Source organism: Desmodus rotundus, chromosome 2 (assembly GCF_022682495.2).
Source record: "Desmodus rotundus isolate HL8 chromosome 2, HLdesRot8A.1, whole genome shotgun sequence".
Taxonomy (NCBI): domain Eukaryota; kingdom Metazoa; phylum Chordata; class Mammalia; order Chiroptera; family Phyllostomidae; genus Desmodus; species Desmodus rotundus.
Genome location: NC_071388.1, coordinates 21,568,106 through 21,593,485, shown reverse-complemented (window position 1 = coordinate 21,593,485; position 25,380 = coordinate 21,568,106). Strand labels below are relative to the sequence as shown.

The 25,380-nt window shown below is 39.0% G+C and overlaps 1 protein-coding gene across 4 annotated transcripts in view; it reads right to left on the bottom strand.

Moving 5' to 3' along the window:
- The window catches only part of MME (membrane metalloendopeptidase), a 90,310-nt gene that overhangs the window by 15,457 nt on the left and 49,473 nt on the right, over positions 1-25,380 (bottom strand). For all 4 annotated transcript variants that reach the window (XM_024562908.4, XM_045197123.3, XM_045197118.2 and 1 more), the window contains exons 10-17: positions 25,095-25,196; positions 23,680-23,816; positions 23,477-23,570; positions 22,184-22,312; positions 21,260-21,358; positions 18,657-18,737; positions 17,196-17,299; positions 5,694-5,752 (exon numbers count right to left, since the gene is read on the bottom strand). In XM_024562908.4, the coding sequence (XP_024418676.1) occupies positions 5,694-5,752; positions 17,196-17,299; positions 18,657-18,737; positions 21,260-21,358; positions 22,184-22,312; positions 23,477-23,570; positions 23,680-23,816; positions 25,095-25,196 (805 nt within the window). The remainder of the gene's footprint in view (positions 1-5,693; positions 5,753-17,195; positions 17,300-18,656; positions 18,738-21,259; positions 21,359-22,183; positions 22,313-23,476; positions 23,571-23,679; positions 23,817-25,094; positions 25,197-25,380) is intronic.

The window sequence follows — 25,380 nt, the reverse complement described above, 5'->3', positions numbered from 1 at the left end:
TAACAATTTTTATATTTACCCTGATATCTACATTAACTTGCTAACTTTCTACACTTCCATGTCTTAATGGACTCTTTAAACTTCACATGTCAAACATCAAATTCCTCATTTTCCCCTCTAAGCCATCACTCTCTTGACCTTATTATTTCTGTTAACAGCATTTAAAGGGTCTCAATTCACCCAACGTGAACATTTTCCACTTATCTCAGATGCCTCCTTTCTGTAGCAAAGTCTTACACAGTCTGCTTAGGAAAAGACCAGGTCACGCACTTCCCTTCCAGGACCATCTCTTTCCTCCTCTGACCAGTCTGACCGACACCATCCTCATTCACACTCACACTCCTTGCCTCAGAATTAATTTCTTAATTGGCCTTCCCACTTCCTGTCTCACCACCTATTGTATTCAGTATAATGTATCCTAAATCTAATCTATCCCGTAGCCAGATATCCTGCAGCTCACTACCACTTCCCTGCTAAAAAGCCTTGCTCTCTAACTAAACACAGAATCTTCTGCCCGGCCTGGTTCCGTGGTTCTCTCCTACTCATACGCTTCCCTCAGGCCCTCCCTTTCATTCAAAATGCACATAATGTAGTGATTTTATCTTTCATGCTTCAAAACTCTAGTATCCACTGAATACCTGAAACAGTATGTTCTGTAACAAAAAATATCATCAGTATGACATCTATTACTGGCAAAGCCCTGGGCCATCATTGCTCTGTGGGATACCAGGAATACAAGAGAAGGTCCCTGACCTTAAAATTTTTAATATCTAGTTAACACCGAGTAGCAAATGTTGTTTCTTCATCTTTCAGGTAGGGTGAATATGACATAGCCTTGCATGTGTTTCAGGGATGAATATTCGTTATTTACACAGAAGACTTTAAAAATACACTGGGCAATTTAAGTGCTCTTCAGACTTTGAAAAAAAACCTGCAACATTGCTATAAGATTCGAAATGATGGAATAATAAAACAATAAATAGTTTTGTCCTTGGTGAATTTTGATGGAAGTTATACCCACATGTGGCTGCCTGTGCTAGCAACAGTGACAAGAACTAATTTTTAGCTTAAACTATAAAAATTACGTGCAGTACTTTATTAACTTAAAGTGAACATTATCTCCCACACTATGTACTCTGATTAAAATCCACCCATTATATAAATGTTCTTGTAAAACGTGCTAGCAAGACTAAACATTAACTGTAAAGATCTTGCTCCTTTAATTATACCCTGATATGCCATTCTTCAGGCAAGTGATAAGATTTTTATGGCTCATTTTAAATACCAGTCTTCAAGTTCAACTTTGCAAATTATGATGTCTCCTTTCACTCTGTCAGCTAAATCTTTATGATGAGGATTTTCCCCATTAGCTTTACTGCTGTTACTAGTAGACTTCATAACTCTTCAAAATAACCAACTGCTTAGTTGCGCATTTTTTATGTTCCTGGATGTCAACAAGTTAGTTAATTAAATAAGTCATTAGTCCATGAAACAAGGGCTGTTTCTCTCTGCTCCCTCCCCCTCATTCTCTGGTTTATATTTTTAAGGTTATAAGAAGTATGATTTTAGAATCTTTGTTATAAAACTCAAGAGCACAACTAGGTAAAATCAATTTTTGGTAGAAAAAATAAAACAATTCTTTTTATATTAAATGTTTGGAAATATTTACTCTTAATTTTCAAGTCTGAAAATAAGACTCTTAGGAATAAATAAGACAATTTTAGAATATTTTATTATCTCAAGACAGCCACAGACCACCCAAGGTGGATTAACTAAATATAAATAATCCATAGATCTCCTAAAATTGAAAAAGTTTTTGATTGTTAATGGAAAAGGACAATAAGGCAGTAGTGTCTTCCCTTCTAACTTGATTCCTTGGATGAGATTTTACGGTTTAAGGTTATTGAATAGTGCCTGGAACTCAGAGAGGAACATTTGACAAAACATTCGCGTGCAGCTCTCCTGACGGCATGAAAGGTTTCTAGAGCTTCATGGAGCAAGTGTGCAAGGAAGGTTTGGGAACCAGTGTGGGCATTACACACCTTTGGTGTACTTTGAAACTGTTCCAGAAGTTGACTAATGTTTAATTGATGTGAAGTGGTGGAAGTGCATAAAAATTGGAATATAGCCTACCTGTGTGAGTTATGACAAAAGGTGGCAATTGAATTGAAAAGTAGAAATTATTAATATAGCTCTCTATATGATAATAAAACAAGTTATTTTTTTACCACAACATAACAAAACCAATCCCATGAGAAATTTTATGCAATTTTATTTAGGGTGTTTGTGTGAGGGTGGGAGGGTCCTTTATGAGATTTTATACCAATTCTAATTCTGTGATGCACGCAATATGCATGCCATTAAGACAGTGTTAAAACAATGTTGCAAAGGTTATATGTTTATGTATGTACACATACACACACATACACACTTTTATCAAGAAGTAAGAGGGAGATCAGAATCTTTAACTTTTTAGTTAAGACAATCCCCACTTTGAAGATTTAAATGAATTGTCAAAGAGAAAACGTCACACGTCAAGGAGTTTTCCTCTCCCGTGACACTTTCCCTTTCTCTGAACTGCTATTATTAGCAGACAAAGCATATGAAGAGAAGTTAACAATTTTTTAAATTTCATATTTCCTTCAGGTGAATTTATCTTCAGAATCTTTAAAAGGCCTTTCTTGTGTATTATGAATGCTTGTTACAGCCAATTCTTGATTAAGAATTCCGGGGTAACGGTCTACCTCATGAACCGTTGGGCCACTTGCACCTTCCTTTTCTTTCTGCTGTGTGCTTATTTGGTTTGAGGGTATTAAACACAAAATGGGAACATTCCCAGGTCTCCTCTGATAAGGGGATCTCTGATGTGGACCACTTTTGAGCTAGCTCCAGGAATAGAGGGTGATTCAGAGCCAAACAGGGTTCTGCCTTGACCTGAACTCTGTGGACCTGCTCTAGAGGACAGCTGAGGGGATAAACAGGGTGGTCTTATGGAGCCTTTGTCTGTGCCTGGCTCTTCTTGTTGGGACAAGTCAGCACTAGGTTTGATGGGATCCAGGGCTCTCCCTGAGAGGGGTTAAAATGATGCTCTATCCCTTAGTCTGCCCTGATGAAGAACCCCAATCCAAGTTGCCTTGCTTTCTTTGCCTTGGGATTCCATTAAAGGTTAATTATCTCATTTAAGTCCAAGTCTAGAATGAACTAGATGTGACACTGACAGAATTACTGAATATCAAAGAGAGGTCTTCAAAGTACACTCTCTCTCTAGGGATAACAGCACTTCTAAGAAAAGGTTTCAATGGTTTCTAGGACTACATTTCCAGGGACAGACTGCAGGGTCCTGAGTTGATCATTAAATGGACTCTGGTCTGAGTTCAGGTAACCATTTCACTAGCTGGGAAATGTTTTAGCCTAGAAAATACTTTGCGCCAATTGATTTTAACCTGGGGAAGTTGCCTTACTTATTATCTACTTTTCTGATTATAATTCATTTTCATGTCACATACCAAAATAAATTCCAGCTGGATTACAGATTTACTCAAAAAATAAAAACCATAAAACTACAAAAGAAAATGTAGTTAACATCTTTTTAAAAAAGATTTTATTTGTTTTTTACTTTTAGAAAGAGGGGAAGGGACCAAGAAAGAGAGGGAGAGAAACATGGATTAGTTGCCTTTCGCACGACCTGGCTGTCAACCAGGCATGTGCCCTGGAGGGTAATCAAACCAGCAACCTTTGGTTTGCCTGCCTACAGGCTCAGTCCACTGAGCCACACCAGCCAGGGCATAGATAACTTCTTTAACTCTTCATAGGTTTAAAAGTAATAAGGAAAGGTATAATCTAATTTTAAAATAAAATAAGATTTTCAATATCTTTTAAAGTTTGTTTTGGAACAAATGGTAAAAATCTTGCAGGATTTTTCATCATTTTTAATTTAATTAGTAACAAAATTCAAGAAAAATGATGCTTAGGGAAGACTCTGGGATACAAAGAGAGTAGTTTAGAATAATGCTGAAATTATCACCCCTCTTGATTCTTGACCATACTTAGAAATAAAGGACGGTACTGTTTAGAATACCTCTGCTAGTATTGAATCAGTTAGGTGCCTTTGTATATACTAAAAACCCTTAGGCGAATATGGAGTTGTTACCATCGGCATTTATATAGCTATTAATTATTAAGAAAGGGGAACAGAGGGATTCAGACACTGAGTTTAGTAAACTGGGGAGAATAAGCCTGCTTGATGAGCCAGGAAGTTACACCCCAGGGATCCCAGCATTGCTTCACCAAGGGGATTAACACTCCTCCCTTCCCCCTCCAGTACTGGACTGCTGGGGGCGTAGGGTGAGGTGCTGGATCAAAGAGGCCTGGCAGTCTAACCAGAGGGTGTAAACCCATGCAAAGCCGGGGTCAGCTTGGAAAATTGATTGGTTCTTTGCAAATGATACCTGGTCCATCCCAAATCTAAGCTAATATATTCCCAGGGGAACAAAGACACACACACACACACACACACACACACACACACACACTCTCCCTCTCTCTCTCTCCCTCCCTCTCTCTCTCTCTCCCGATGACCCACACTCACAGAGAGCACTCCTCTGTTCTCTCTCTGGCCATGGGGTTCTAGCAGCCACATGCCCCTGGACATCTGGCCTCTCCCCACAGGCCCCAGGAGGAGCCTGAACACCACAGCACAGCTACGGACTGCAGCTGGAAGCGCACACTAAGCTAGTCGGGTGCTGGACTGGGCCGTTCTTCAATGTGGAGCAGAACTCTGGGCAGTAGCCTACTGAAGACAAGACTGGGCTTCTTCCATGGTGTGACAGATGGAGATGGGACATTGGGAAGTCAGGAGGGGAACCCCCTTAATTTTGTATCATCAGTAAGCCATACCACAGAGCCCCGTCCTCCCGTGTGGGTCTCAGGAAATTCTTTTCCTCATGATACCACAAGAACTGGTTTTCCACCAATAACAAACCTATTTATGTGATACTTAAGAGAAAGTTAAAGATGTCAAGGTCTTCCAAGAGAAAAATATGTTATATTAAGGCATTTAATTATTATATATATATCATTGACTCATATATTACTTTCTATGTGTATTTTTGCTGTGTTATTATTAGTGAACACATGAGATTTTTTCTCTTTTGGTCAAAAGTGGTTAAGTAAATGTAATTTCCTATGGTTCAATCTAATATAATTGACTTTTCAACTTTCTGAGCCCCATGTCATCTTCTAGAAATAAAGATGATACTGAACAGGACCATTTCCACCAAAGCCAAAATACAGAATTGTCAGGAAAATTAAACCTCTGAAAAGTTGGTTCCTGGAAACTTCAACCACTTTAAGTTGTTGATACTTAGGAAGTCTTACAATCAACATAACTTTATAGCAATATAAGGGACTTTAAAAAATATTTAGAAATTAAAAAAGTACTTAGAAATAAATCATTTAGCTAAAAATGAGAATGTTTTAAAAAGCCACTTAATGTGATTTGTACTAGTTTAAAATTTGCAATTATAGTGAAAAGAGACACAGAAATAAATTCACTTTCAAAGAGTGTATTCAATAAATCAGTAACTCAGCATCAGCTATGCTTTTCTGGGGAGTACCATAAATTGGTCATGCAATTCACTGCAGGCTGAAAACAGTAAAGGGATAATAAAGAATTATTTAGGAACAGACCTTACCTATCTGATTTCTGCCGGAAGAATAAAATGCGTTGACTACAGCTGCTCCGCTTATCCACCTACAGGAAACATAAAAACTCATTATTAATGATACTGCGCTACCTGATGCAAGCTACTCAACACAATAGAAGCATTGTTACTATTCCTAGATGAATGTTACCTTTCTGTTTGAAATATGATTAAAAAGTTAAAATCAGCTCACTAGGTGAGGAAGTGCATTTAAAAGTATTTCCACTTCTTGAAAAATCAGAACATATCCAGGTCAGTAATCTGTTATTTGATTGGCGTGAATTTTTATGGAGGCATCTGATAGTACAAAACCCATTGAAATGTGTCTCTTTAGAAATTGCAGTGGATTATCATTATACTGAAAGGTGTTTAATTTCGTGTTCCTGACGCTAGGTAACTATGTACGGCCAACAATTCTGGATCAGTTGACAGTGTATTAAAAAGGTAATGTACTTCTGATTACTGCTGTTTAAAAATATTTTTAAAAAGAGACATCCCAGCTGATAGAGCAAAGGTTTACTTTTGTTTGATGACTGTAAAATGAAAACCAGGTGGTTCTTAAATAGATTTGTCTATAGGTGCAAGCGTGACTTAGGCTCTGTATAGAACCTATAGCTTTTATCAAACACAACTTCTGAAGTCAGAGGACTGTCGTTTAGTTCAGGAAATGAGAATAACTATTAAGACTGAATTACAAAATAGAAAAAGAAGCTCCAAGACAGTAATTCAAGGGTAGTATTAAGCAAAAGGATACCTGCCAATGTTCCCTTGTCCTTCTACTCAGATGTTATAAAGACTGCATGCATAATTAAGCACTTTTCTGCACCAGAAGTATTATTCCCATCTTAACAGACTAGTATATATTAGTTTGACATATTAGTCTAATAATAGACTAATATGCACCCTTATACACTAATTGAAAAATAGACACTTTAACTTCAGATTAATCTCTTAAATGTCAGCATGCATGCATACACTTAAAGACCACTTCACTCTGGTTATTCCACTTTCAGAGCAACGATTAGTGTGGCCATCATTATCCTACTCACAGAAGGAGCTTACGGTAATTAGTACAATGAGGTTAAGACAGAACTGTTTCCAGACCCTGCTTTGTGAGGTAAGCAGTACAAAGTCAGCGGCCCAAATCACCAATGAGCTACAACTACAGTAACTATTGTGGGAGGTCAGATGTGAGTTCTACTCCTCTCTTAAAAGTAGTTGAGGAAGAGCTGTATATAATGTGTCTAATAAATTCTAATTAAGAATGGGTTTTATCTCCAATAACATGACAAAGACATTTATATAAAGGATGTGGGACTTTAAACAAAATCCAGATAACATTTCTGTGAATTTTTCTTTAGGAAGAAGATGAGTTTGAAGATAGAGGGTGTGGGAGGGAGGACGGTTGACCAATGTGTTTCTTGTTTAGTTTGAGGTTGTTTCAAATGGGGAAAATCATTTCCAGCAGGACGGTGTGACTGATGCATCAGTCCTCCCTAGTTTAATTACAGCTGAGTCATCACTATTTTAATTTCTTGAAGGTTGAAGACGACAAGCACGTAATTTTATTTATTTTAATTAAACTCTGCTTGCTTCCCACATGATTTGTGGTGACTCACGACAACGCTACGTATTTGTAAACCCAGGAGTGCTAGCCTGAAATGGAGAGATCAGAAACGACAGAACACAAGCCGATTTTGTTTACGTGACCAAAAACATGGCAGGAGATTTTATGCAGAAACAGCTTATAATTATTTCGATTGTTATAAAAGTTAATTCAACATGTTTCCAGGTCTCAGTCGTTCTAAGTTTCAGTTTCTCGGTTACGAACTTCTAATGCAGCGATAGTATAGTCTGCATGGGCTTTTATGGGTAATCACAAATAATATGCAAAGTGTTGGGTGTGGATTCAGGCACAAAGCTAATATTGAAATAGGAAAGGTGCCCACCCAAACATTTAAAACAAAATAGGTACATTACAGAGGTAAGGAACTAGACATCTGAAACTAATGTTTTAGACAGCAACAGATCTCAAAAGTAGGACATAGATGAATGAATATTACCCATCTCGTGTTTATTGCTTTTGTAAAAATAAATGTCATACCTTTCGTTCTGGTGCTTTTCTGCTCTTCTGTTACATTACTTCAAAGGGCTTAAGGCTGCATTTTGATTAATATTTGCAGCTTTGCAGCAGGGAGGGTTTTACATATTAAAACGTCCACTGTGAATTGTCCCTTCAATAGATAGCTATGCATGGCCACCGAATACTTCCAGAAAATCAGAATTATGGTGGTTAGGGCCAGAGAGGACTAGTGTTCAGTGCTTACCTTTTCTTCCCCAAGGTATCTCACCACGTGCCCTCAGATCACCCCTGCGGAATTTACCCAGATTCCTTTCCCCGAGACAAACTGTCCCTGGGAATGATCGGAATGAGAAGTACTGTGATTCGATCGTTACATTGTAAATAAAGTGAAGATAACACCTAGAGGCTTAATGTCACAAATTTGTGGTCAAGAACACACAGTGGTCAGTAACAGTGAAGGGATTGCAAGGTACAAATTGGCAGTTACAAAGTGGTCACGGGGATGTGACGTGCAGCACAGGGAATGTATCAATAGTGTTGTAGTAACTGTACACATACACGGTGCCAGGTGGGTCCTGGAAAAATCAGGGGGGACACTCTATGAAGTACATGATTGTCTAACCACTACATTGTACACCTGAAACTGATACAAAATATTATGGAATGTAAACTGTAATTAAAAAATAAGATTTCAAACAATGAAAAAATAAAAACAGTGCAAAGACAATATTTTTCAAATTAAATGGTGATGTAACAAAACGATATCTTCTTTTGATTTGGATGTAGCCTCAAAGTTTCAGGAGAAGCTTCCATTTATGTGACACAGACCAATCGACCCTGAAGAGAAGGTACAGTAAAGAGACAATGCATAGCAGAAGAGAAAACCAAAAGGTGGTGATTCTTCCCCTATGCTAATGGGTAGTGCAGGCTACCTAAGGATAACGCTAGAGTGTGAAGGTCACAACTGGCAGCCTCTTGAGCAGGTGTCAAACCTGAGACGTGAGTCGAGTCCCACCCTGTTCTTTTATTTTTCTTCCTGCCTCCTGTGGTCTTTATGTAAGAGTAAAAATGTGTGTGGTACGGACAAGGCAAAGAGTGGGAAAGCAAGAAGGAAGAAAACCTTATTTTTAATTTCTGAGACACAATTTTGCCAGGTAAACTTGTCCTTTGGGGCTTTCAGCGGTGGAACAAAGGGCTGCTATAGGCAGCACGCACCTTAAAGCTGAGCTAACAATGTGGATGGGAAATATAACTGCAACACGCTTGAGAGGGGGACCAGGTGTTTCTCTTCGAGCCCTCATTACCCTGAAGAGCCTAAGTGGTGATACACTGAAAGCACACAAACATCGTTTTTATAGCAGGGAAGAAAAGCAGACGTCGACGGCATGATTCTATAGCTCTTCGGACATAATAAACCCCACTGGGCTGCAAAAACACTTGGAATAAAACTTCTTCAACCACTCATGTGTAACTTTAAAACGTAAAACCACAGAACTGTTAACTGAACAAAAAGTGTTCAATTTCTCAGCATCTCATGGTCGTAAAGGAACTTTTTTGAAATCATCAATGCCATACAGTGGTTTTCTCTGTCCTTCTCAAGTGCTGCTGAAAGGAGAATTCTCATTTTGTAATCACTGTAACCACTGTAATTCTTTACATCTATTAATATTAGCTCTTTCAGACTTCCAAGCTTTCTATGTACCTCCATTTATCTTTCAAACCATCCATCTAAGAGCAATGAAACATTCAATGTTCAGGCGTAGAAACTGAGGCACAGTATGGTTATCAAACTCTTTTTTCTGATACTTATAAACTAAATACAACTGGGAAAAAGCATGTAGACTAAGGAGAAAGAGGACCCTATCACCCTCCAGTCAAATCCCTTCTCTAAGCTGTTGATCAAAATTTCATTACAATGATGAATGCCATTTTCTTGCCAACCTCTCTAAAAGTGGAAGTGCTCATTTTTAAATTGCTTCTGTAGCGGGGGGGGGGGGGGGGGGGGGGGGGAGGAAGATTTTGTTCTTCTACCTTTCCAGGTACTTTCAGCTAATCTAATAATTAACATAAAGCAAATTAACACGAAAACAAAAGTAAATTTAATCACATATGTACAGGAGCCTGACCTAAGCATGAGAAGACCAAAGCCAGTCAGGCAACCGAGACTCACAGGGCACCCCAAGCTGAGCAGGAGGGCTCCGAAGGGAAGGCAGTCAGTTCACAGGAAGATGGGAAGAGCAAATGTCTGGTAAACAAATGCTTTCCATGCCACCTGGAGACAAGGGGACCCAGAGAAATTTAAACAGTCCCTGCTGAGTTCCCCACAGCCAGTCCACACTCTAGTTATCTCTAGTAGTAGCCTTCATCGAAGGTTTTTTTTTTTTTATGCACTTAAGGGGGAGGTAAAAAGCTTTCTCTGAGTATTTTGGGCCTTGTCTTCAGCTCAAGATAATCCGCATCAAAGTGGCCCATCCTGACGGGAGTGCTGTGATATTTCATTCTGGGGAGGCTCGTTCTGAACCCCTTAGCTCCACAGGGCTCCCTCTGAGCCTAATAAATAGGCTTTAGAAGGCTGGCCTCCACACCACCCTGAAGCCCTACCACAAGCAGACAATGACAAAGACAGCCACTGTTTAATGAGCATCTACGTTATGCAGCGGGCACATCACACAACACAGCAATCCCACGGGCAAAAGTCGATGTTGTTATCCTAGTTCATCAAGGAATCATCGAGGCGCAGTGGTATTATGTAGGTCCTTGAAATCCACACAGAGAGTAAGTGTCAGAGCAGAAACCTTAACTCAGGGCCGCCTACGCCACCCCCCCCTAACCCCCCCCCCCCACGCCCACTGCCACAGGTCCGGGCTCCACAGCGCCAAGTCTTCCCACTGTTCTGTAAGGTGCCGTTCTTCCTCCAATGGCAAAAGCATGGGAGGACCAAAGAGCCTCATTAAACGGGTCATTGTCACATAAGAGTTGTTAACATAACTGAAGTGCTCCGTGAGTCATCTCACTGTCTGAGGGCTGAGAGCCCCTATTCTGACATTAAACGGAGAGCATCCACTTCTCCTTCAACAAAAGGCAATGGAAATCACTTCTCTGATTTTCCTCCTGGAAGTCGGCCGTTGGTTGTGTGTGGGTCTGAGTTGGGCAACAAGCACGCTCTTTTTAGTCTTCAATGGCTTTATGTGTGTGTACAGGCACACGTGTGCCCCCCCATGTGCCAAATACGGAGAAAGTCTCAATTCGGGACTTAGGGGTGGGTGGATCATTTCTCTCAGAATTTCCTTTCGGTGACTTTTTCTCCCGATTTAGAATAATCCTGGAATCTTTTAGAAAAGAATGGGAACCATTTCCATCTCGTGTAACACTTAGCAATGACAGAACATTTTAAGTCTATTGTCTGTCCAGCTCATTAGATTGGGACTCTAGGAAGGCAGGAATGTTTTAGGTTTTGTTCTTTTTAAAAATTATTTTAAGAACACCTCCATAAGCTGTATCTTCTTAACCCATTTAAGTGTTAAGTAAGGGGGACCCGAGGAGGGCGGGGGTGGGGAGGGTGGAGGGCCCGGGCCTCAGAGAGACAGTGATTTCTGCACGCAGCTGGAAGGCAGCCGGGGGCCATCCAGATGGCTCCCTATCAGGAGGCACACTGCGATGCAAGTTCCAGGAGTCTTTCGCAAAGGTCTCCCCGTTTAACATTTCACCCTATAAATTATTTATCTTCCCTCCCTACTTCTCCTTCCCTAACAGAAAACAAAACAAAACAAAACCCTCTTTGGGTGCTAATTAAAAAACAGAAATATTTGTGCTGATAAAATGTGTTTTGTTTATGACTCCAAAACACAGGAGAAGATTGCAAAGTTGGTTGGTTTAAAGAAGTACGAAAGATTGCACTTTCTCGCTATGACACATAGGCAGAGCGCGCGCACAGCACGGCAGATGCTGCCTTGTGGAGTCAGTGGTTTGTCCAAGTGTAGTCTACACGCTATTGCATCTTTCTCGCCGAGTAGTACTTGATGAGCCAAATAACTTTTCCACCAATCTTCCCCATACGTCTATGCTCATGGAGAGTCACCTGCACCCCAAGTCTCCAGCACTCTGCACGCCCACCCTGGACAGGTCCTTCTAGTGCCCACCTCTGTGCCCTCTCATTTGCCATGTAAGTCCCACACGACTATGTATGTTTTTGATAATCAAGTTCACTGGCACAGGACTTACTTAGAAAGAAAAGCGATTCTAGAAACATCTGTGAGGGGGAAAATCAGAAGGAGTATTTTAGAAAGAGGTGGGGCACTTCCCTACCTCTCCAGAGTATGTTCTTTCCTTCTTGGCTCACTTAACGTGGAGAAGCCAAGGAGGAAAACATCCCGGCTCCTGTCAAAGCTTCACAGTCAGGGCCATAGAATTTTAATGCTACAAAGGACCTTAGAGATGCCACACAGTCTAAATCAATCTGTGCATTTTATAAATAAGGCCACTGCATGGCTTTTAAAAGGTCACGAGTAGTAACAGGCGGAACTGGGACACAAAAGGGTGGTACTGACTCAAAGCAGTAGCAAAACGATGTCACTTCACAGGGTGCCCACCTCCCCGCCATTGCTGGTGGAGTTGGCCTTTCAGGAAGAACCACCTAGAGCCACCGATGTTGGGCTGTCCGCCTCAGGGGTGCCACTTAGTTCAGGGGCTCCCCACCATCCAATCAGAAAAACAGCAGGCTCGATGCTATGAAGGGGAAGGCAGAAAGAAGCCAAGCATTTTGTTTTGTTTTGTTTTTAGTGAAGCCTCTGTTCACTTCACTATTAATTGAAATGCTGACATATTTCCAGGGAATGTTTTATTAATAAGTAAAGATTTAATTGTGGCCTTAAAAAAAGGGCTGCCACCAACCAATCCCGCCTTTCATCAGAATCAGTTGTTACTCACCTGCCTGTTTTCACTGGACTGTGAGTTCCGCAGGCAAGGGCCACATCCCGTTCATGGCTTTGCCCTCTACACCGATAACTAGCCCAGTATGCTGCACACTCTGCAGCCACTCAGTGTTTTTATGTGGATGGACAACAGCGAGAAAGATTCAGCAATGAAAGACGTCTCTTTAGGTTATAAAAAGTAACTCCACGGCACAACAGCCATGACTCATAAACCCTGGCACTACACGTTCCAATTATATTATAGAAAGTTTTGTCCCAAGAAACGAACAAAACAGCATCAAGTTTAAAAACAAGAGAAAAAATTAATTTTGTTTTGTTCTGGTACATCTTTTCCTTTCTACAGGTTTACGTTTTCTTTATGGACTATAAGAAAATAATCATGCTACAGAAAGTAAACCATTTTCTGTACAGTCATGCCATGCATAACATTTCGGTCAATGCCACCATATATGATGGTCCCATAAGATTACCATAGAGCTGAAAAGTTCCTATTGCCTAGTGACACCTCAGCCTATTGCCTAGTGACACCTCAGCCTGTTGCCTAGTGACATCTCAGCCCGGCAATGCCACAGCAGAACGCGTTACTCATGTGTTTGTGGTGATGCTGGTCCAAAAAAACCTTCTATGTTGCCAGCAGTATAAAAATGTAGCACGTACAATTATGTAGAGTACATAATACTTGATAATAATAATAATGGATTATGTTACTGATTTATGTCTTTACTCTACTTTTGATGGTCATTTTAGAGTATATTCTTTCTGCTTCACAAGCAGAAAAGGCTCGCTGCAACAGTATGCTCTATCACACCCACAACAACCTCCTATATTTCATGTTTACTATGTCTCTCGATTGCATCATTTCCTTTGTGGTTGATTTTTATCTTGTGTTGTTTTGTACAGTCACATGCTGTACTTAAAAAGAATACCAGTACAGTAGTCCTCATTGAACGATATCCTTTAGCTCTTAGAATTGTGGCGAAATGATGCGTAATGAAGCAAATTTCACCATAGGCTTGTTGTTAATATAAACAAGAGTTAAAAGTTCCTACTTAAGCATCTCATCAACATTAAAAGAAAATAACGTTGAACAAAACAACATTATTCAGGAACTTGCTGTACCTGGGTCCCTGCCCACAGGCAAGTACATCAAAATCTAGGGTGGTGGAGTTGGGTAATCAGTACCATTTCTAATGCTCCCCAGATGACTCCACTGTGCAGTCAGAGTTTTGAAACCTTGTGTTCAGCGTACAGGCATTAGATAGGAAGGAAAAGGAAGGACCAGCCTGGCATGGCAGAGAAGCCCTTGGAAGCCATATTTCCCTTGTGATTGACTCTCAGAAGCTCATGGGAAATATTCAAAGAGTACTACTGAGCTATCCTGCTTCTGAACAAACATTCATTACAATATTATATACAAGTTTGGTTTTTGATCCTCTATTGTAAAGAGAAGAGGACTCAGATAAATGCAATGCATGTGATGACAGGGCGTGAAAAGAGCAAACTACATCACAAAATGATTTCGGCGCAGAGACTACATCAACATCAAAAGAAAACATCGAGCAATGTTTCAACAACTATTTTTAAAATTAGGGAAAGACAAGTACCATATGATTTCGCTCATATATGGAATCTAATGAACAAACAGAACTAACAAGGAAAATGGAGACAGACTCATAGATGGAGAGCAGGCTGCCAGCTGTCTGGGGAAGAGGGTGGCTGGAGGGATTGAGCAAAAAGGAAAAAAGAGAAAAGAGCGAGAAAACTCGTGAACATGGATACAGTGTGGTGATTCCCAGAGGGAGGGGGCTATTGGATGGTGGGGGAGGGTAGGGGGGATAAGGTGATGCATGGAGACTTGACTTGGGCTGGTGAATACACAACACAGTGTGCAAATGACGTGTTGTGGAACTGTGCATGTGAAACCTGTAGAATTTTGTTAACCAGTGTCACCCCAATAAATCCCATAAAAAGGAAAAGAATTAAAACAGCCTTTCCCTTTAAAACATAAATAAATAAATAAGTAAATCTTCTTGTGTCACATGGATGCAGGTTATATTAACTGTTCTCCTAAAGAATATTTGACACTATTTGTCAGTAGATAATTTACAGTGTTCACAATGATTAAATGTAAATATATGTATTTTAAAGAAATAAAAAATATTCGGACTTGTAAGAAATCTCTCAGATTATAAATTTAACCCACAGAGTACTCTTTCTGATGACTTTGTGTGGGCTTCTAGAGAAAATGTTTATTAATCTATTACAACACCAACCCTATGTGACCATTTTCCTTCCTTCTCTGTCAGCTGGGACACTAAATGCTCTCTGGCATCTGCAGCCCCGTTTTTGGCCCCAGACAACACAACATTTGCTCCAGTATAAACGCAGAGGTCAGCATAGGAAATCAGGCTCCCTTTCAGGATAACTGAGTGGGTCAGAACGTTGGGGAAGGACTGAAATGTATTGGTGTACCAAGGAGAGGACGCTCTAGTCATCAAGCAGCCCCACTGCTCTCTGTGCCTTTCCTGACACAACATCTCCCTCCTGGTGGACCAGCTTATTACATCATGTCTTTCCTACTGCCGGGGCCCAGACCAGGCCACCCTAAAAATATCCCACGATGGCATATCTATTACTTTGAATTAAAGTTATTTGACAGGCAGCCAATGCAAGAAGGGCGCACTGACCCTCCCTTCTCTCCTTGAATGCAGGAAATAAATCTCCCCTGTGACAGGTGCCCTTCTTCCTCCAGGGAGGTGAGAGAGACACCCTTATCCTCAGAGTTAAGGAATTCAGGGCCAGAAAGCTGTATCAACAAAACTTGTTATTTCTTTACTAATTTACTGGCCAAGTCCAAACTGTGTCTAGATTTTCCATTAATGAGTACACAAACTGAAGTTTCTTTATCCTGTCAATTCTTCACAAATATACCATTTCTTTGTCTAGAAGGCGTAAAAAGCTGGCTGGGTCATCATTTCTCAGACTGTCATTTCTGATCTCCTGTAGTAAAAAGTATTAAATTGCTTTTTCTTCTGTTAATCAGATCTCAGTTCAATTTTATTATTAGTCCAGCCATAAGAACTCCAAGGGGTAAAGGGGGGAATTTTCCCTCCTCAACTCCACTTTGTGCTTTTGTACTATAACGTAATATAGTCAAAGTTCATCTTTGATTCTCCCAGAACCCAATAACACCGAGACTTAGTATTCCAAAATATTGGTTTAATAAATAAATACACGAATGAATAAATGAATGCATACATGAACCATGCACCTCACTGTTTTGCTGTTGTATGACTTACATACAAATCAAGTTAGTCTATTTATTTTTAACTTGCTCATCATTCAATAATTGTTTTAACTGAAAATCTCCTATGTATTCAGCCCTGTGCTAAATGGGCAAAGGAATAGCCCTTATTCCCAGCAGCTAAGAACATAGTGAGATGTCAACACAAGCAATTCTAGGGATTGAAGTGCACAAACACATAGGTTGATAAATATGTTAGAAACATCCATTTACTCGATAAATAAACACTAAACCAATAGTTAACAGGAACTACTAATGCCACTAATAAACAGAGATAAAGAGCATGTGAAGGCTATGAATGGGAGTGATGCTGGTATCTTATGTTTGGCCACCACTAGGGTGAGAGAAGTGTTTACACCTCGCATTCCGGGGAGGGGTGGACTTGTGTAATGCCGATGACTCACTGATGGAAAGGTTAGCAACCAGACCCCCAGCTAAGTCTGAAATCAGTACTACGGGGACTTTAATCATCTCTTTTCTCTTACCCTTGTTACATTACCAAAGGAGAATACAACAGTCTCTGGTTCTCAAATATTAGATTGTTTTGTGTTTTAAATAGAGGATGCATGACCTAGCTTACCCAATAGAGGAAACATGAGAAAGTGCACAGACACCTGAAGACTTGACTTTTCAGGCCTGTAGAGGATGAGACAGGAGTCTGAGCTCTGCCTGTGGTTCTGCACTTTGATGTCTGCCCTTGATGCTCTTGAAGGACCCCAGATTTTTCTTACTTCTTAAAGTAGAATATATGGAAACCAAAATAATGCATACAGACCTACCAATGAAATAAAAGGGGCTGTAGCTAGAAGAAAATTCTGAGTATAGAAGTAAAGCCTCAGAGAAGGCTTGAAGAAGCTATGGGTTACTTAGATCAAGTGTTCTGGAGAATCAGGTCCACGAAAAATGCAGAGGGAGAGGCAATAAAATGAAAAGAAACCAAAGAAATTGGGTTGCCTGGGAGCACACCTTAATAAAAAATTTAAATTTGGCTAAATCCCTGACCCATCTTTAGTATAATATTCTTGGATGATCTTAAAAGTATTCATACTTTATAGAAGGAGGACAATTATACTTATTATCAATATTCTAAGTCAGGTTCTTTCTCTTAATCCAACCAAAAGGAGGGGAAACGACCCTTTCCTGAATAAACATATGAGAGACTGGAATATACATACTCATCCTTGTCCACCTTTTCTCGAAGTTTCTTCAGTTGTTTATTTTGGATTAACTTCAAATTTTGAATTATGTTCTCAAAGTATTCATCTTCCTTGTAGTTCAACTATATTATATAAAAGATTTAGGGGGAAAACATTAATACCAGTACCTTCAAAACTTTTGCTAAAAAAATAGAGGATTTTTTTTCAAATTCTGTTAATAAAGTTAACAGAGAGCATTCAAGCTTACCAAAGAAGGATTTAGTTCTAATTAGACTAGTTCTCTATGACAGGTCACTGCTGCTCTAGCCAAAGGACCACTTCAGTCTATTCTTTTGTAATTAATCAGATAAAACCATGTGTCCGGCAAGCGTTACTATATTGATATTAATCTTTACATACCAGATAGGATACTAGCATATTCTTAGTAGTGCCTACTATATGCCAGGCAATATTCTAAGAATTTTAAATATAGGTAACACTCTTTTAATCCTCTTAATAATCTTATAAAAATAGGCTGCTATCCACCATCTAAAAGTTGTGGAAACTGAGACACAGACAAGCACACTTGCCCAAGTTACTGAGTGTAAGAGCGGGTATTTGAACCAGTGAGTTTGACTTCGATTCTATGCTCAGCAAGTTACTGAATGGTGGAGCCGGGATTTGAACCCACACAGCTCACCTCTGAGTCTATGGTCTTAGTCACTGGGCTCCTGCTATGAGGGCCCGTCAGTACTCACATGCTGCAGCCATCTCATTTAAAAGAAAGAGCCAAGCCTTTCTGCAAATAGAAAAGGAGGAGAGGGCACTGTGGCTTGCAAGCCCCCTTGTGAGGCTAGTAGTCAGTGGATTAGGAATCATCGTCATCTCTGATTTGCACAGGAATTACCTTGTTGTCACCCGAGTTTCAAGGAGCTGTGGTGACCACAAGGTTAGCAACAAGATCCTCAGCTGAGTCTGAAATCAGTTCTGCAGGGACTTCAATCATCTCTCTTCTCTTACCATTGTTACATTGCCAAAGGAGAATACAGTAGCCTCTGGTTCTCAAGTACTATCATTTTTTGTTTTCTTTTTAAATAGAGAATGCATGACCTAGCTTATCCAGTGGAGGAAAAATTAGAAAGTGGACAGAAACCTGAAGATCTGACTTTTCAGGCCTGTAGAGGATGAGACAGGAGTCTGAGCTCTGCCTGTGGTTCAGCACTTTGATGTCTGCCCTTGATGCTCTTGAAGGACCCCAGATTTTTCTTACTTCTTAAAGTGGAATATATGGAAACCAAAAAACAGATACAAACCAGGCCCATGAAACAAAAGGCTAAAACTAAAACAAACATATATCTGTCTTCAGTGTTAAAGGCTTTATATAATATTTAAAACCTATGGTTTTTGGCTACTTCACATAATTGCTGCCACTCCAAAGCTAGAAATGACACCGCCCCCAGCCCCAGGTGACGTTAGCCCAGAGTTTTTATAGAGACTTACCTCCTGGTACTCTTTATTCAGTTTGTTATCATCTGAGATGATGTCATCAGGATAGCCGATTCTTTCTTTAATGGCTAAGGCCTATGAAAATGATAGCATGGAAGGTGAGGAAGATTGCATAACTTTCAAATGCAAACATTGTAATTCGCTCATGAATATCAGCTGAACAACTTGATCTCACACTGTTTACAAAAAGGAGTATCTGACAACACAAAGAGATCTTCCAAGTGGCTTCTTCCTGGGGCTCAAAACAAACAAAAATTTGGTCTGAAATTTAGCTTCTAATGCCCCATCCTCATAGGCTACAGCTCTCCCAAGAAAACCAAGGTGAAATCTGACAATTCAATATGCCACAGGTATTGTACCTTCATGAACTTTTTCTCTGAAGGGCTTTTTCTTCAATTTACAGGAGGGTTAATATTTAGAGCTTCCATTCTAGCAGCTTATAATTATCTTTCCACTTTACTGATTTGGCTGAGAAAATGGATATGGGCTTATATCCATTCTGTGCTAATAATATTCTTTCTGAATATTGATTCATGGAGTTTTTATGTTCTCCTTTGGTCTCCAAAGTTGTGTACTATCTTCTCAAAGTTAAATGAATGATGTTAATTACACAAGTGAAAAGCAAGAGATTTCCTTTTTATGCCAGTTCATAGTTGCCACTTGCTAATTGCCATTTATGGTTTTGTGTTTATTATTTTTAAATTGCTCACTTATTTTTTATGATTACCACTTGTTTACTAACTGCTCTTTCTATTTTTTAAATTTTCTCAAAGATACCTGACTTTCAATTCTATCATTTCACATTGCTCTTAAATAACTAATTAAATTTTGTTCTGGGGAGTTAGGCCATCCGACAGATGGGGTTTTGTTACAGATCTGTTTCACTGGCCCAGGACTTCCACTGCGGCCGGGACAGGATGTGCGTCACTAACTCAGTTAGGCCCGCCCCATTTTCTTACAGGTTTCCACACCATCAGCTCCCAAGACAAATCAGCCCCTTGTCGTTAGCACTTCATTTTCTAGAAGGCATTTCCCCTATGAGTGTTCTGAGAGACACAAACTTGACTGAAATCAAAGTTACTACATAAAAAGGATCTATTGTCAAATACTTTGGGTAAATACTGTGATGATAACATTAAGCAGGACTTCTTGGAGTCAAAATTAGGTTATTCTAAGTGTCCAAGAAGAGGAATTAATTTGTCCATTTATTCATTCAATACATGTTGCAGGGTCTAGGATGAGCCAGGTACTTTGTATGGGGTTGAGGCTTCAATGCCAGGCAAAAATTCCTCCCCCCAGAGAGGTTAGTGTAAAGATCAATGACAGGCAATAAAATGAGAATTCACTGTCAAGTGTGATGTATGGTGTCATAGAATCACACCCTAGGAGCACATAACCTAGACTAGGATGGGATCAGGGAAGCCTTCCTGCAGGAAGTGTTTCCGAGAATCTTTGACCACGGAACTCTTTTGTGGAACAATTTGCCAGGTCCCACGTTTGGTGATACCACCTTGGGAAATGATGATGTAGAACAATGCAGCTGGCTCCACCAGACAGAAACCATGTCACGGATAGCTAGACCATGAATAAGGCAAATGCAGACTAAATTTCTGAGGACTTTGTCAGGATGATGAAAATATAGGGGGGCTTAAATTCTAGACCTAATGCAGCCAGGGCTCTGAAGCTGAAAATGATAGTCCTTCCCTGTGATTTATTCCGGAAAGAGAACTAGACTACAGCTTTGATTTTCTTATTATAATAGGTTTCTGAACTCCTGTTACCAGCTCAAAGTGGTCTGTTCTTCCTGTCACCTTAACTAGGAGAAATAACCAGGTTGCATGTGAATATGGCTCATGGAGCACATACAGTTTTCACTGGACATGCTGCTCCTTCTAGTTTTACACTGTTATCAAGACAAATGATCGTAGGAAATTTAAACCTAAAATTTCCTTAGAAATTTCACCTTTCTCCTTCTGCAAGATATTACAACTCCCAACAAAAGGGACTCCAGATCACCTTATACAACTCAAATATTGCACCACCTTACATTTGCTTGAATAAAAATATAGTATTTTTTTTTATCCCTACATCCTATAAAAAGCTAGATGGGGTATATTTTTAAAAATTTAGCTAGAAATTTGCATTAAAAATTAAGCTCATATTTTTTGACATTGTTAGAGGCCTTTACTTCTTTCTAACTAAAGATCTAACTAGAGATAGTATTATTTCATTCTTCACTTGTTCCCATAAGACTTTCCTCTTGTTTTCTGAAGACTTTCTTTTTAAAGAAAAAGAAAGTTGGAGGTCCTTCAAAGTTTTGAGCTGAACATGGAGAGTAGGAGCTGGTTGCAAAGAAATAATAAAAAATAAAAATCATAGAAAAAAATCTGTATCCATGAAAACCGTTCTTGGTGACATTATATCCTGACAGAACCTGCTTTTATTTTGTGCAATTCTTTTTTTTTTATCACTGCCTTTGATCAGATTTTTATTAAAAATTTTATCTAATTCTTGATTATGTATTTCCTGAATTTTCTTAAAGTTGACATTATAAAGGAATTTTTTTCTTTGCTGGTTAGCTCTGTCATGCTTTTTACCTTTTCTTCAGCTTTTTTTTTGGTCTCAGCATCCATCCAGGTGAGGTCATCTAATGTCTGAATGAAAACTTCCCGGATCTGTGCAATCAAATCCTCAACCTCAAACCAAAAGAGTGGAAGGCAAATTTAGGCCATTTGTCTATTTTTTGTAGCACAAATTTAAAAAAATAGAGCTATAATCTGTCTTCATATGAGTCAATAATATATTAATAAATGTAAATATATAGACAAACTATGACCTGAACAAATGGATATATGTTGATAATTATGTTTTTAAAGCAACATTGCTATTATCAATACTTATGATTAAATAGGTCTTAATACATACATTAATAAAAATCATGTTTAGAAGGTAATGATTTGCATTATCATAAAAGCAGAACATAAAATATTAGCTGTCATTACCATGTGCAGTTCTAGTAAAACATGAAGTAGCATTTCAATAGATTCACCATCCCTTCAAGTTCCTTTGTTTTCATTTCAATAGCGATGAAAAATGGAGTGCATTTCTTACACTTCCAGGAAATGTGGGTTTACCTTTTAGGTTTTTAAGAAAACTCTAACTCAATAGGGGCAAAAATGGGGACAACTGTAACTGAACAACAATAAAAAGGAAAACACTAATTCCCATTTAATTTTGCTAACAGGAGAGTTTATAAATGACTATGCCACTAGATTATGTGACTATTTTCACAATCTACTGCTCCTGGAGAAAGGACAGCTGGTTGTGGACTAAACAACATTAGGGTCAGAAACAGAACCAGACCCTTGGGAGAGGAAGAATGAGATTTACTGTGAAATAATGGCACATTATGATTCAGAAGTTCCCTGGCAATTCATAAAGTGTTGGCCAAATTATGGACAGGTGTAACTGCCCATCAATGCAAACAAATAACTGATAATGTGCTGGGCTGAAAGCATTACCACATGTTTACTCTCTCCAGCAAATGCTGCATTTACATAAAGCCTTCCCACAGCATTTTCCATGTTCCCATTGACGTAGTTCGCACAGCGTCTCCAAGTCGCTGTTTCTGATGTTGTGCCATAAAGGGCCTATGGGAGAGAGAAAGGAAATGGTTTGGTCAGGAGTAAGACGGCTGGAGCATGGAAAAAGCACAGATTTCTCAGGACTCTATTCTTTATGTCTCCTAAGTTCTTGCAATACTCATTGCTTCTCCTCACAAGGCAGGTTCTTGCTTATGATAAAATGCAATCTGATTGGATTGTTTACTTATATATGATCTGAAAATAAAGTATACTTATAGTACCTGTTCCCATGGAACTTTTGGTTACTACACGTTAATATGCTTCTAGACAGCTTTAGAAAAAAGCAACAACAAAAATACTCTTCCAAAATAAACAAAAAATAACACTGTTATCACTGTATAATTATAAATGTGAAATGATGTTCAATAAACACATTGGGGGAGAAATCTGTTATACAAAAAAAACCCCTGTTCTTTTTTTTTTTTTTAATGTTTTAGCTGAACTTTCAGTACTTAGAAGAACTTAATGTGTATAAATTTAAGTACCACTTAGGGCACTAACTTAGGTAAGAGAGATGTAGCAAAACACCATTTTTACATTCTATAATTTAAAAAATGTGTATATATTTTTTAAAGGTAAAAACAAGAAAATTTCAATCAATCGGAGAATTATTTCCTTTCCATGACGCCATTCAGTACTGGACACCAACTGTTTGCTAGGATTTCTCTTCGCTCAATCCCTTCCGCCCTCGCCCCGCACAACAGGACTAAAGTGATGATTGTTCAAATGCAGGTACAGCCTAACAAAAGGCGTTAAGGTTGTCTCCAGGCAGGTATGCTCTCAGGGGATTGTCCACGTCAATGTAGTCCATCTGTGTGTATATCTAGTGTGCCATGAACACCTAAAAATTCGAGTTAACTGAGACACCCTTGTGATCTTTTAACACGGGAAAGAAACCAAGCCAGTATGTTTCATGAAATGCTCACATAACCAAGTGCATATCCTTTCAGGGAATTTCAATCATGGTGCCACAGTAGACAGACATAGGATGGCAAAACCCATAAAAACTGGCTTTTCTAGACATCATAGCCTAAATAGGAGCAAAACGACCAATGTTTGGCATTTTGTCTTTTGGCAAAGTCTCCACATTCTAGCAGTGTACATGGCTCCTTCACAACCATGCACCTCTTTACGTTTTAAGTCTTAAGAAAAGAGAGATTGTTTCTTCACCTTGCGGAAAGCATTTCTGGACTCCTTGTAGGTTCTGCTGAGGCTGCTTACAAGATCCATTATGAACCGCCAGGACATTAAATTTTGAAGATCTCTGTATAAAAAAACCCACCACCCAGCAACAGAAAAGATGAGGCTGCAAAGCTTCTAAAGAGTGATATTAAATGTAAACTCTGAGGACAGGGGCACTCTGATATACCTACCTGGCAGAATATTTGGTAAGAATGAGCTTAAGTTTGGTTAAATATTCTGGAGCATAAACAACCACTTCTTCCTCATTTGCAATATTAATATTCACAGTTGACATAATTTCATTTGTGAAATTTGACCAGCTGAATGGCTGGAAAAAAGCAGGCACAAAACATTCAGTAATTATGAATTTCTCTTCTTGATTCCCAAACTCAATTATGGCCAGGGGTCAGCCAGGGTTAGGGTGTCAGCTGTCTCACAACATCATTATCACGATTGTCCGTCAGATACTTGCTTGGGATTTTCCGTCAATTGCTTCGATTGGTTTTGAATAAAAACTAGTTTTGCAATATGATTATTTTTGTAACAGAATTAAACTAACCATTTACGAACAAAAGCAAAGCCTCTGAGCTAGAAATTAGGCTCGATGTCATTTTCTTGGTCTAATCAATATTAAAAAAAAGAAAAATTTAGCTTTAAAAATAAAACTTCCTTGGTTTATGCAAAAACGTAAGTGGGTATAAAGTGTTTATCTTTTAGAAGTGGATGTGAATAAACAACCGCTCAAACAGTGATGTATGTCAGCGGCTACCTGCTGGGAAGGAAAGCACGTTACAGCCAGAGCGGAGGCAGGGGGCACGGGGAGGTTGCGTTCAACAGCGCCATCAGAGCGGGTCGGTGAAGCCAAACAAAACGCTGTCGACACAGGGTCTGTAGGCTTGCAATGTTTACAGTTCAGAAGCTAGGCTTGGAGTTGCCAAAAGTTGGAATCTTGCCTTTTTAAAGTGGAGTTTGTAGATTTTCCTGTGGTTGTCGCTTTATTTCTCAATTGTGTGCCCCAACTGGTACACAAGTACACATGAGTAGTCCCCAAAAGAGGTAATTACATACTAGCTAATGAATTACAACTAAGCAAAAGGATGTCAATTTCTGTTTACAAATGGAATCTGTAAGACAGTTCTCTCATTTCTTGCGTTCTATTTCTCCATTATGGCTCTGAACACCTCCATACATGCCTTGATGAGAACATAGCAAGTTCTATGAATAAATTAGTGTTTTTAGGAGTTAAAAGGAACTTGAGTGCTTTTATTATCTGCCTATCCAACTCTGATGGCTATATAATGGTCTTTCAAAAGGATTTTCAGTTTTAATATTTTCCAAACCCTTTTCTATGATCCTTCCTACCATTATTGCAGAGTTGGCTTTAAAGGACTTTTACCTTTAAAGTTCTCTCTAACTAAATATAAATATAAATATAATAGTTTCCAATCTTTTTTTTTTTTCAGGTCCTGTTGTGAAGTCAAATGGTTGGTATAATCTAAATTCATTTGATATTCAATTTTTGCAATAAATAAGAAATCATTTTAACATTTTGGTGTTATATTTTAGAAATGGCACGATAAGAGAGTACATAAAACTTGCTACTTACCTTCCCATTGATCTCTAGGGAAAAGTTATTTTGGATCTGGGCTAAGGTCATTTTGTTATAAAGAAGCATTGGATCATTTCGATTTTCAGGTTGATCTGTAGCCTGTGGATTTAATTTTTGTTAATTAGTTTAGAACTAAGAATTCTTTAGGAAAATACAACTGTATTTGAGGAAAAAAGAAATATGAGATAGGTAAATATACTTTAAGTTCTGTGCTTGTTTTGTAATTTATTGTGTCATATCAAAAACAGAAGTGAAATTTAAGATATTTTAAGTATATTAAGTA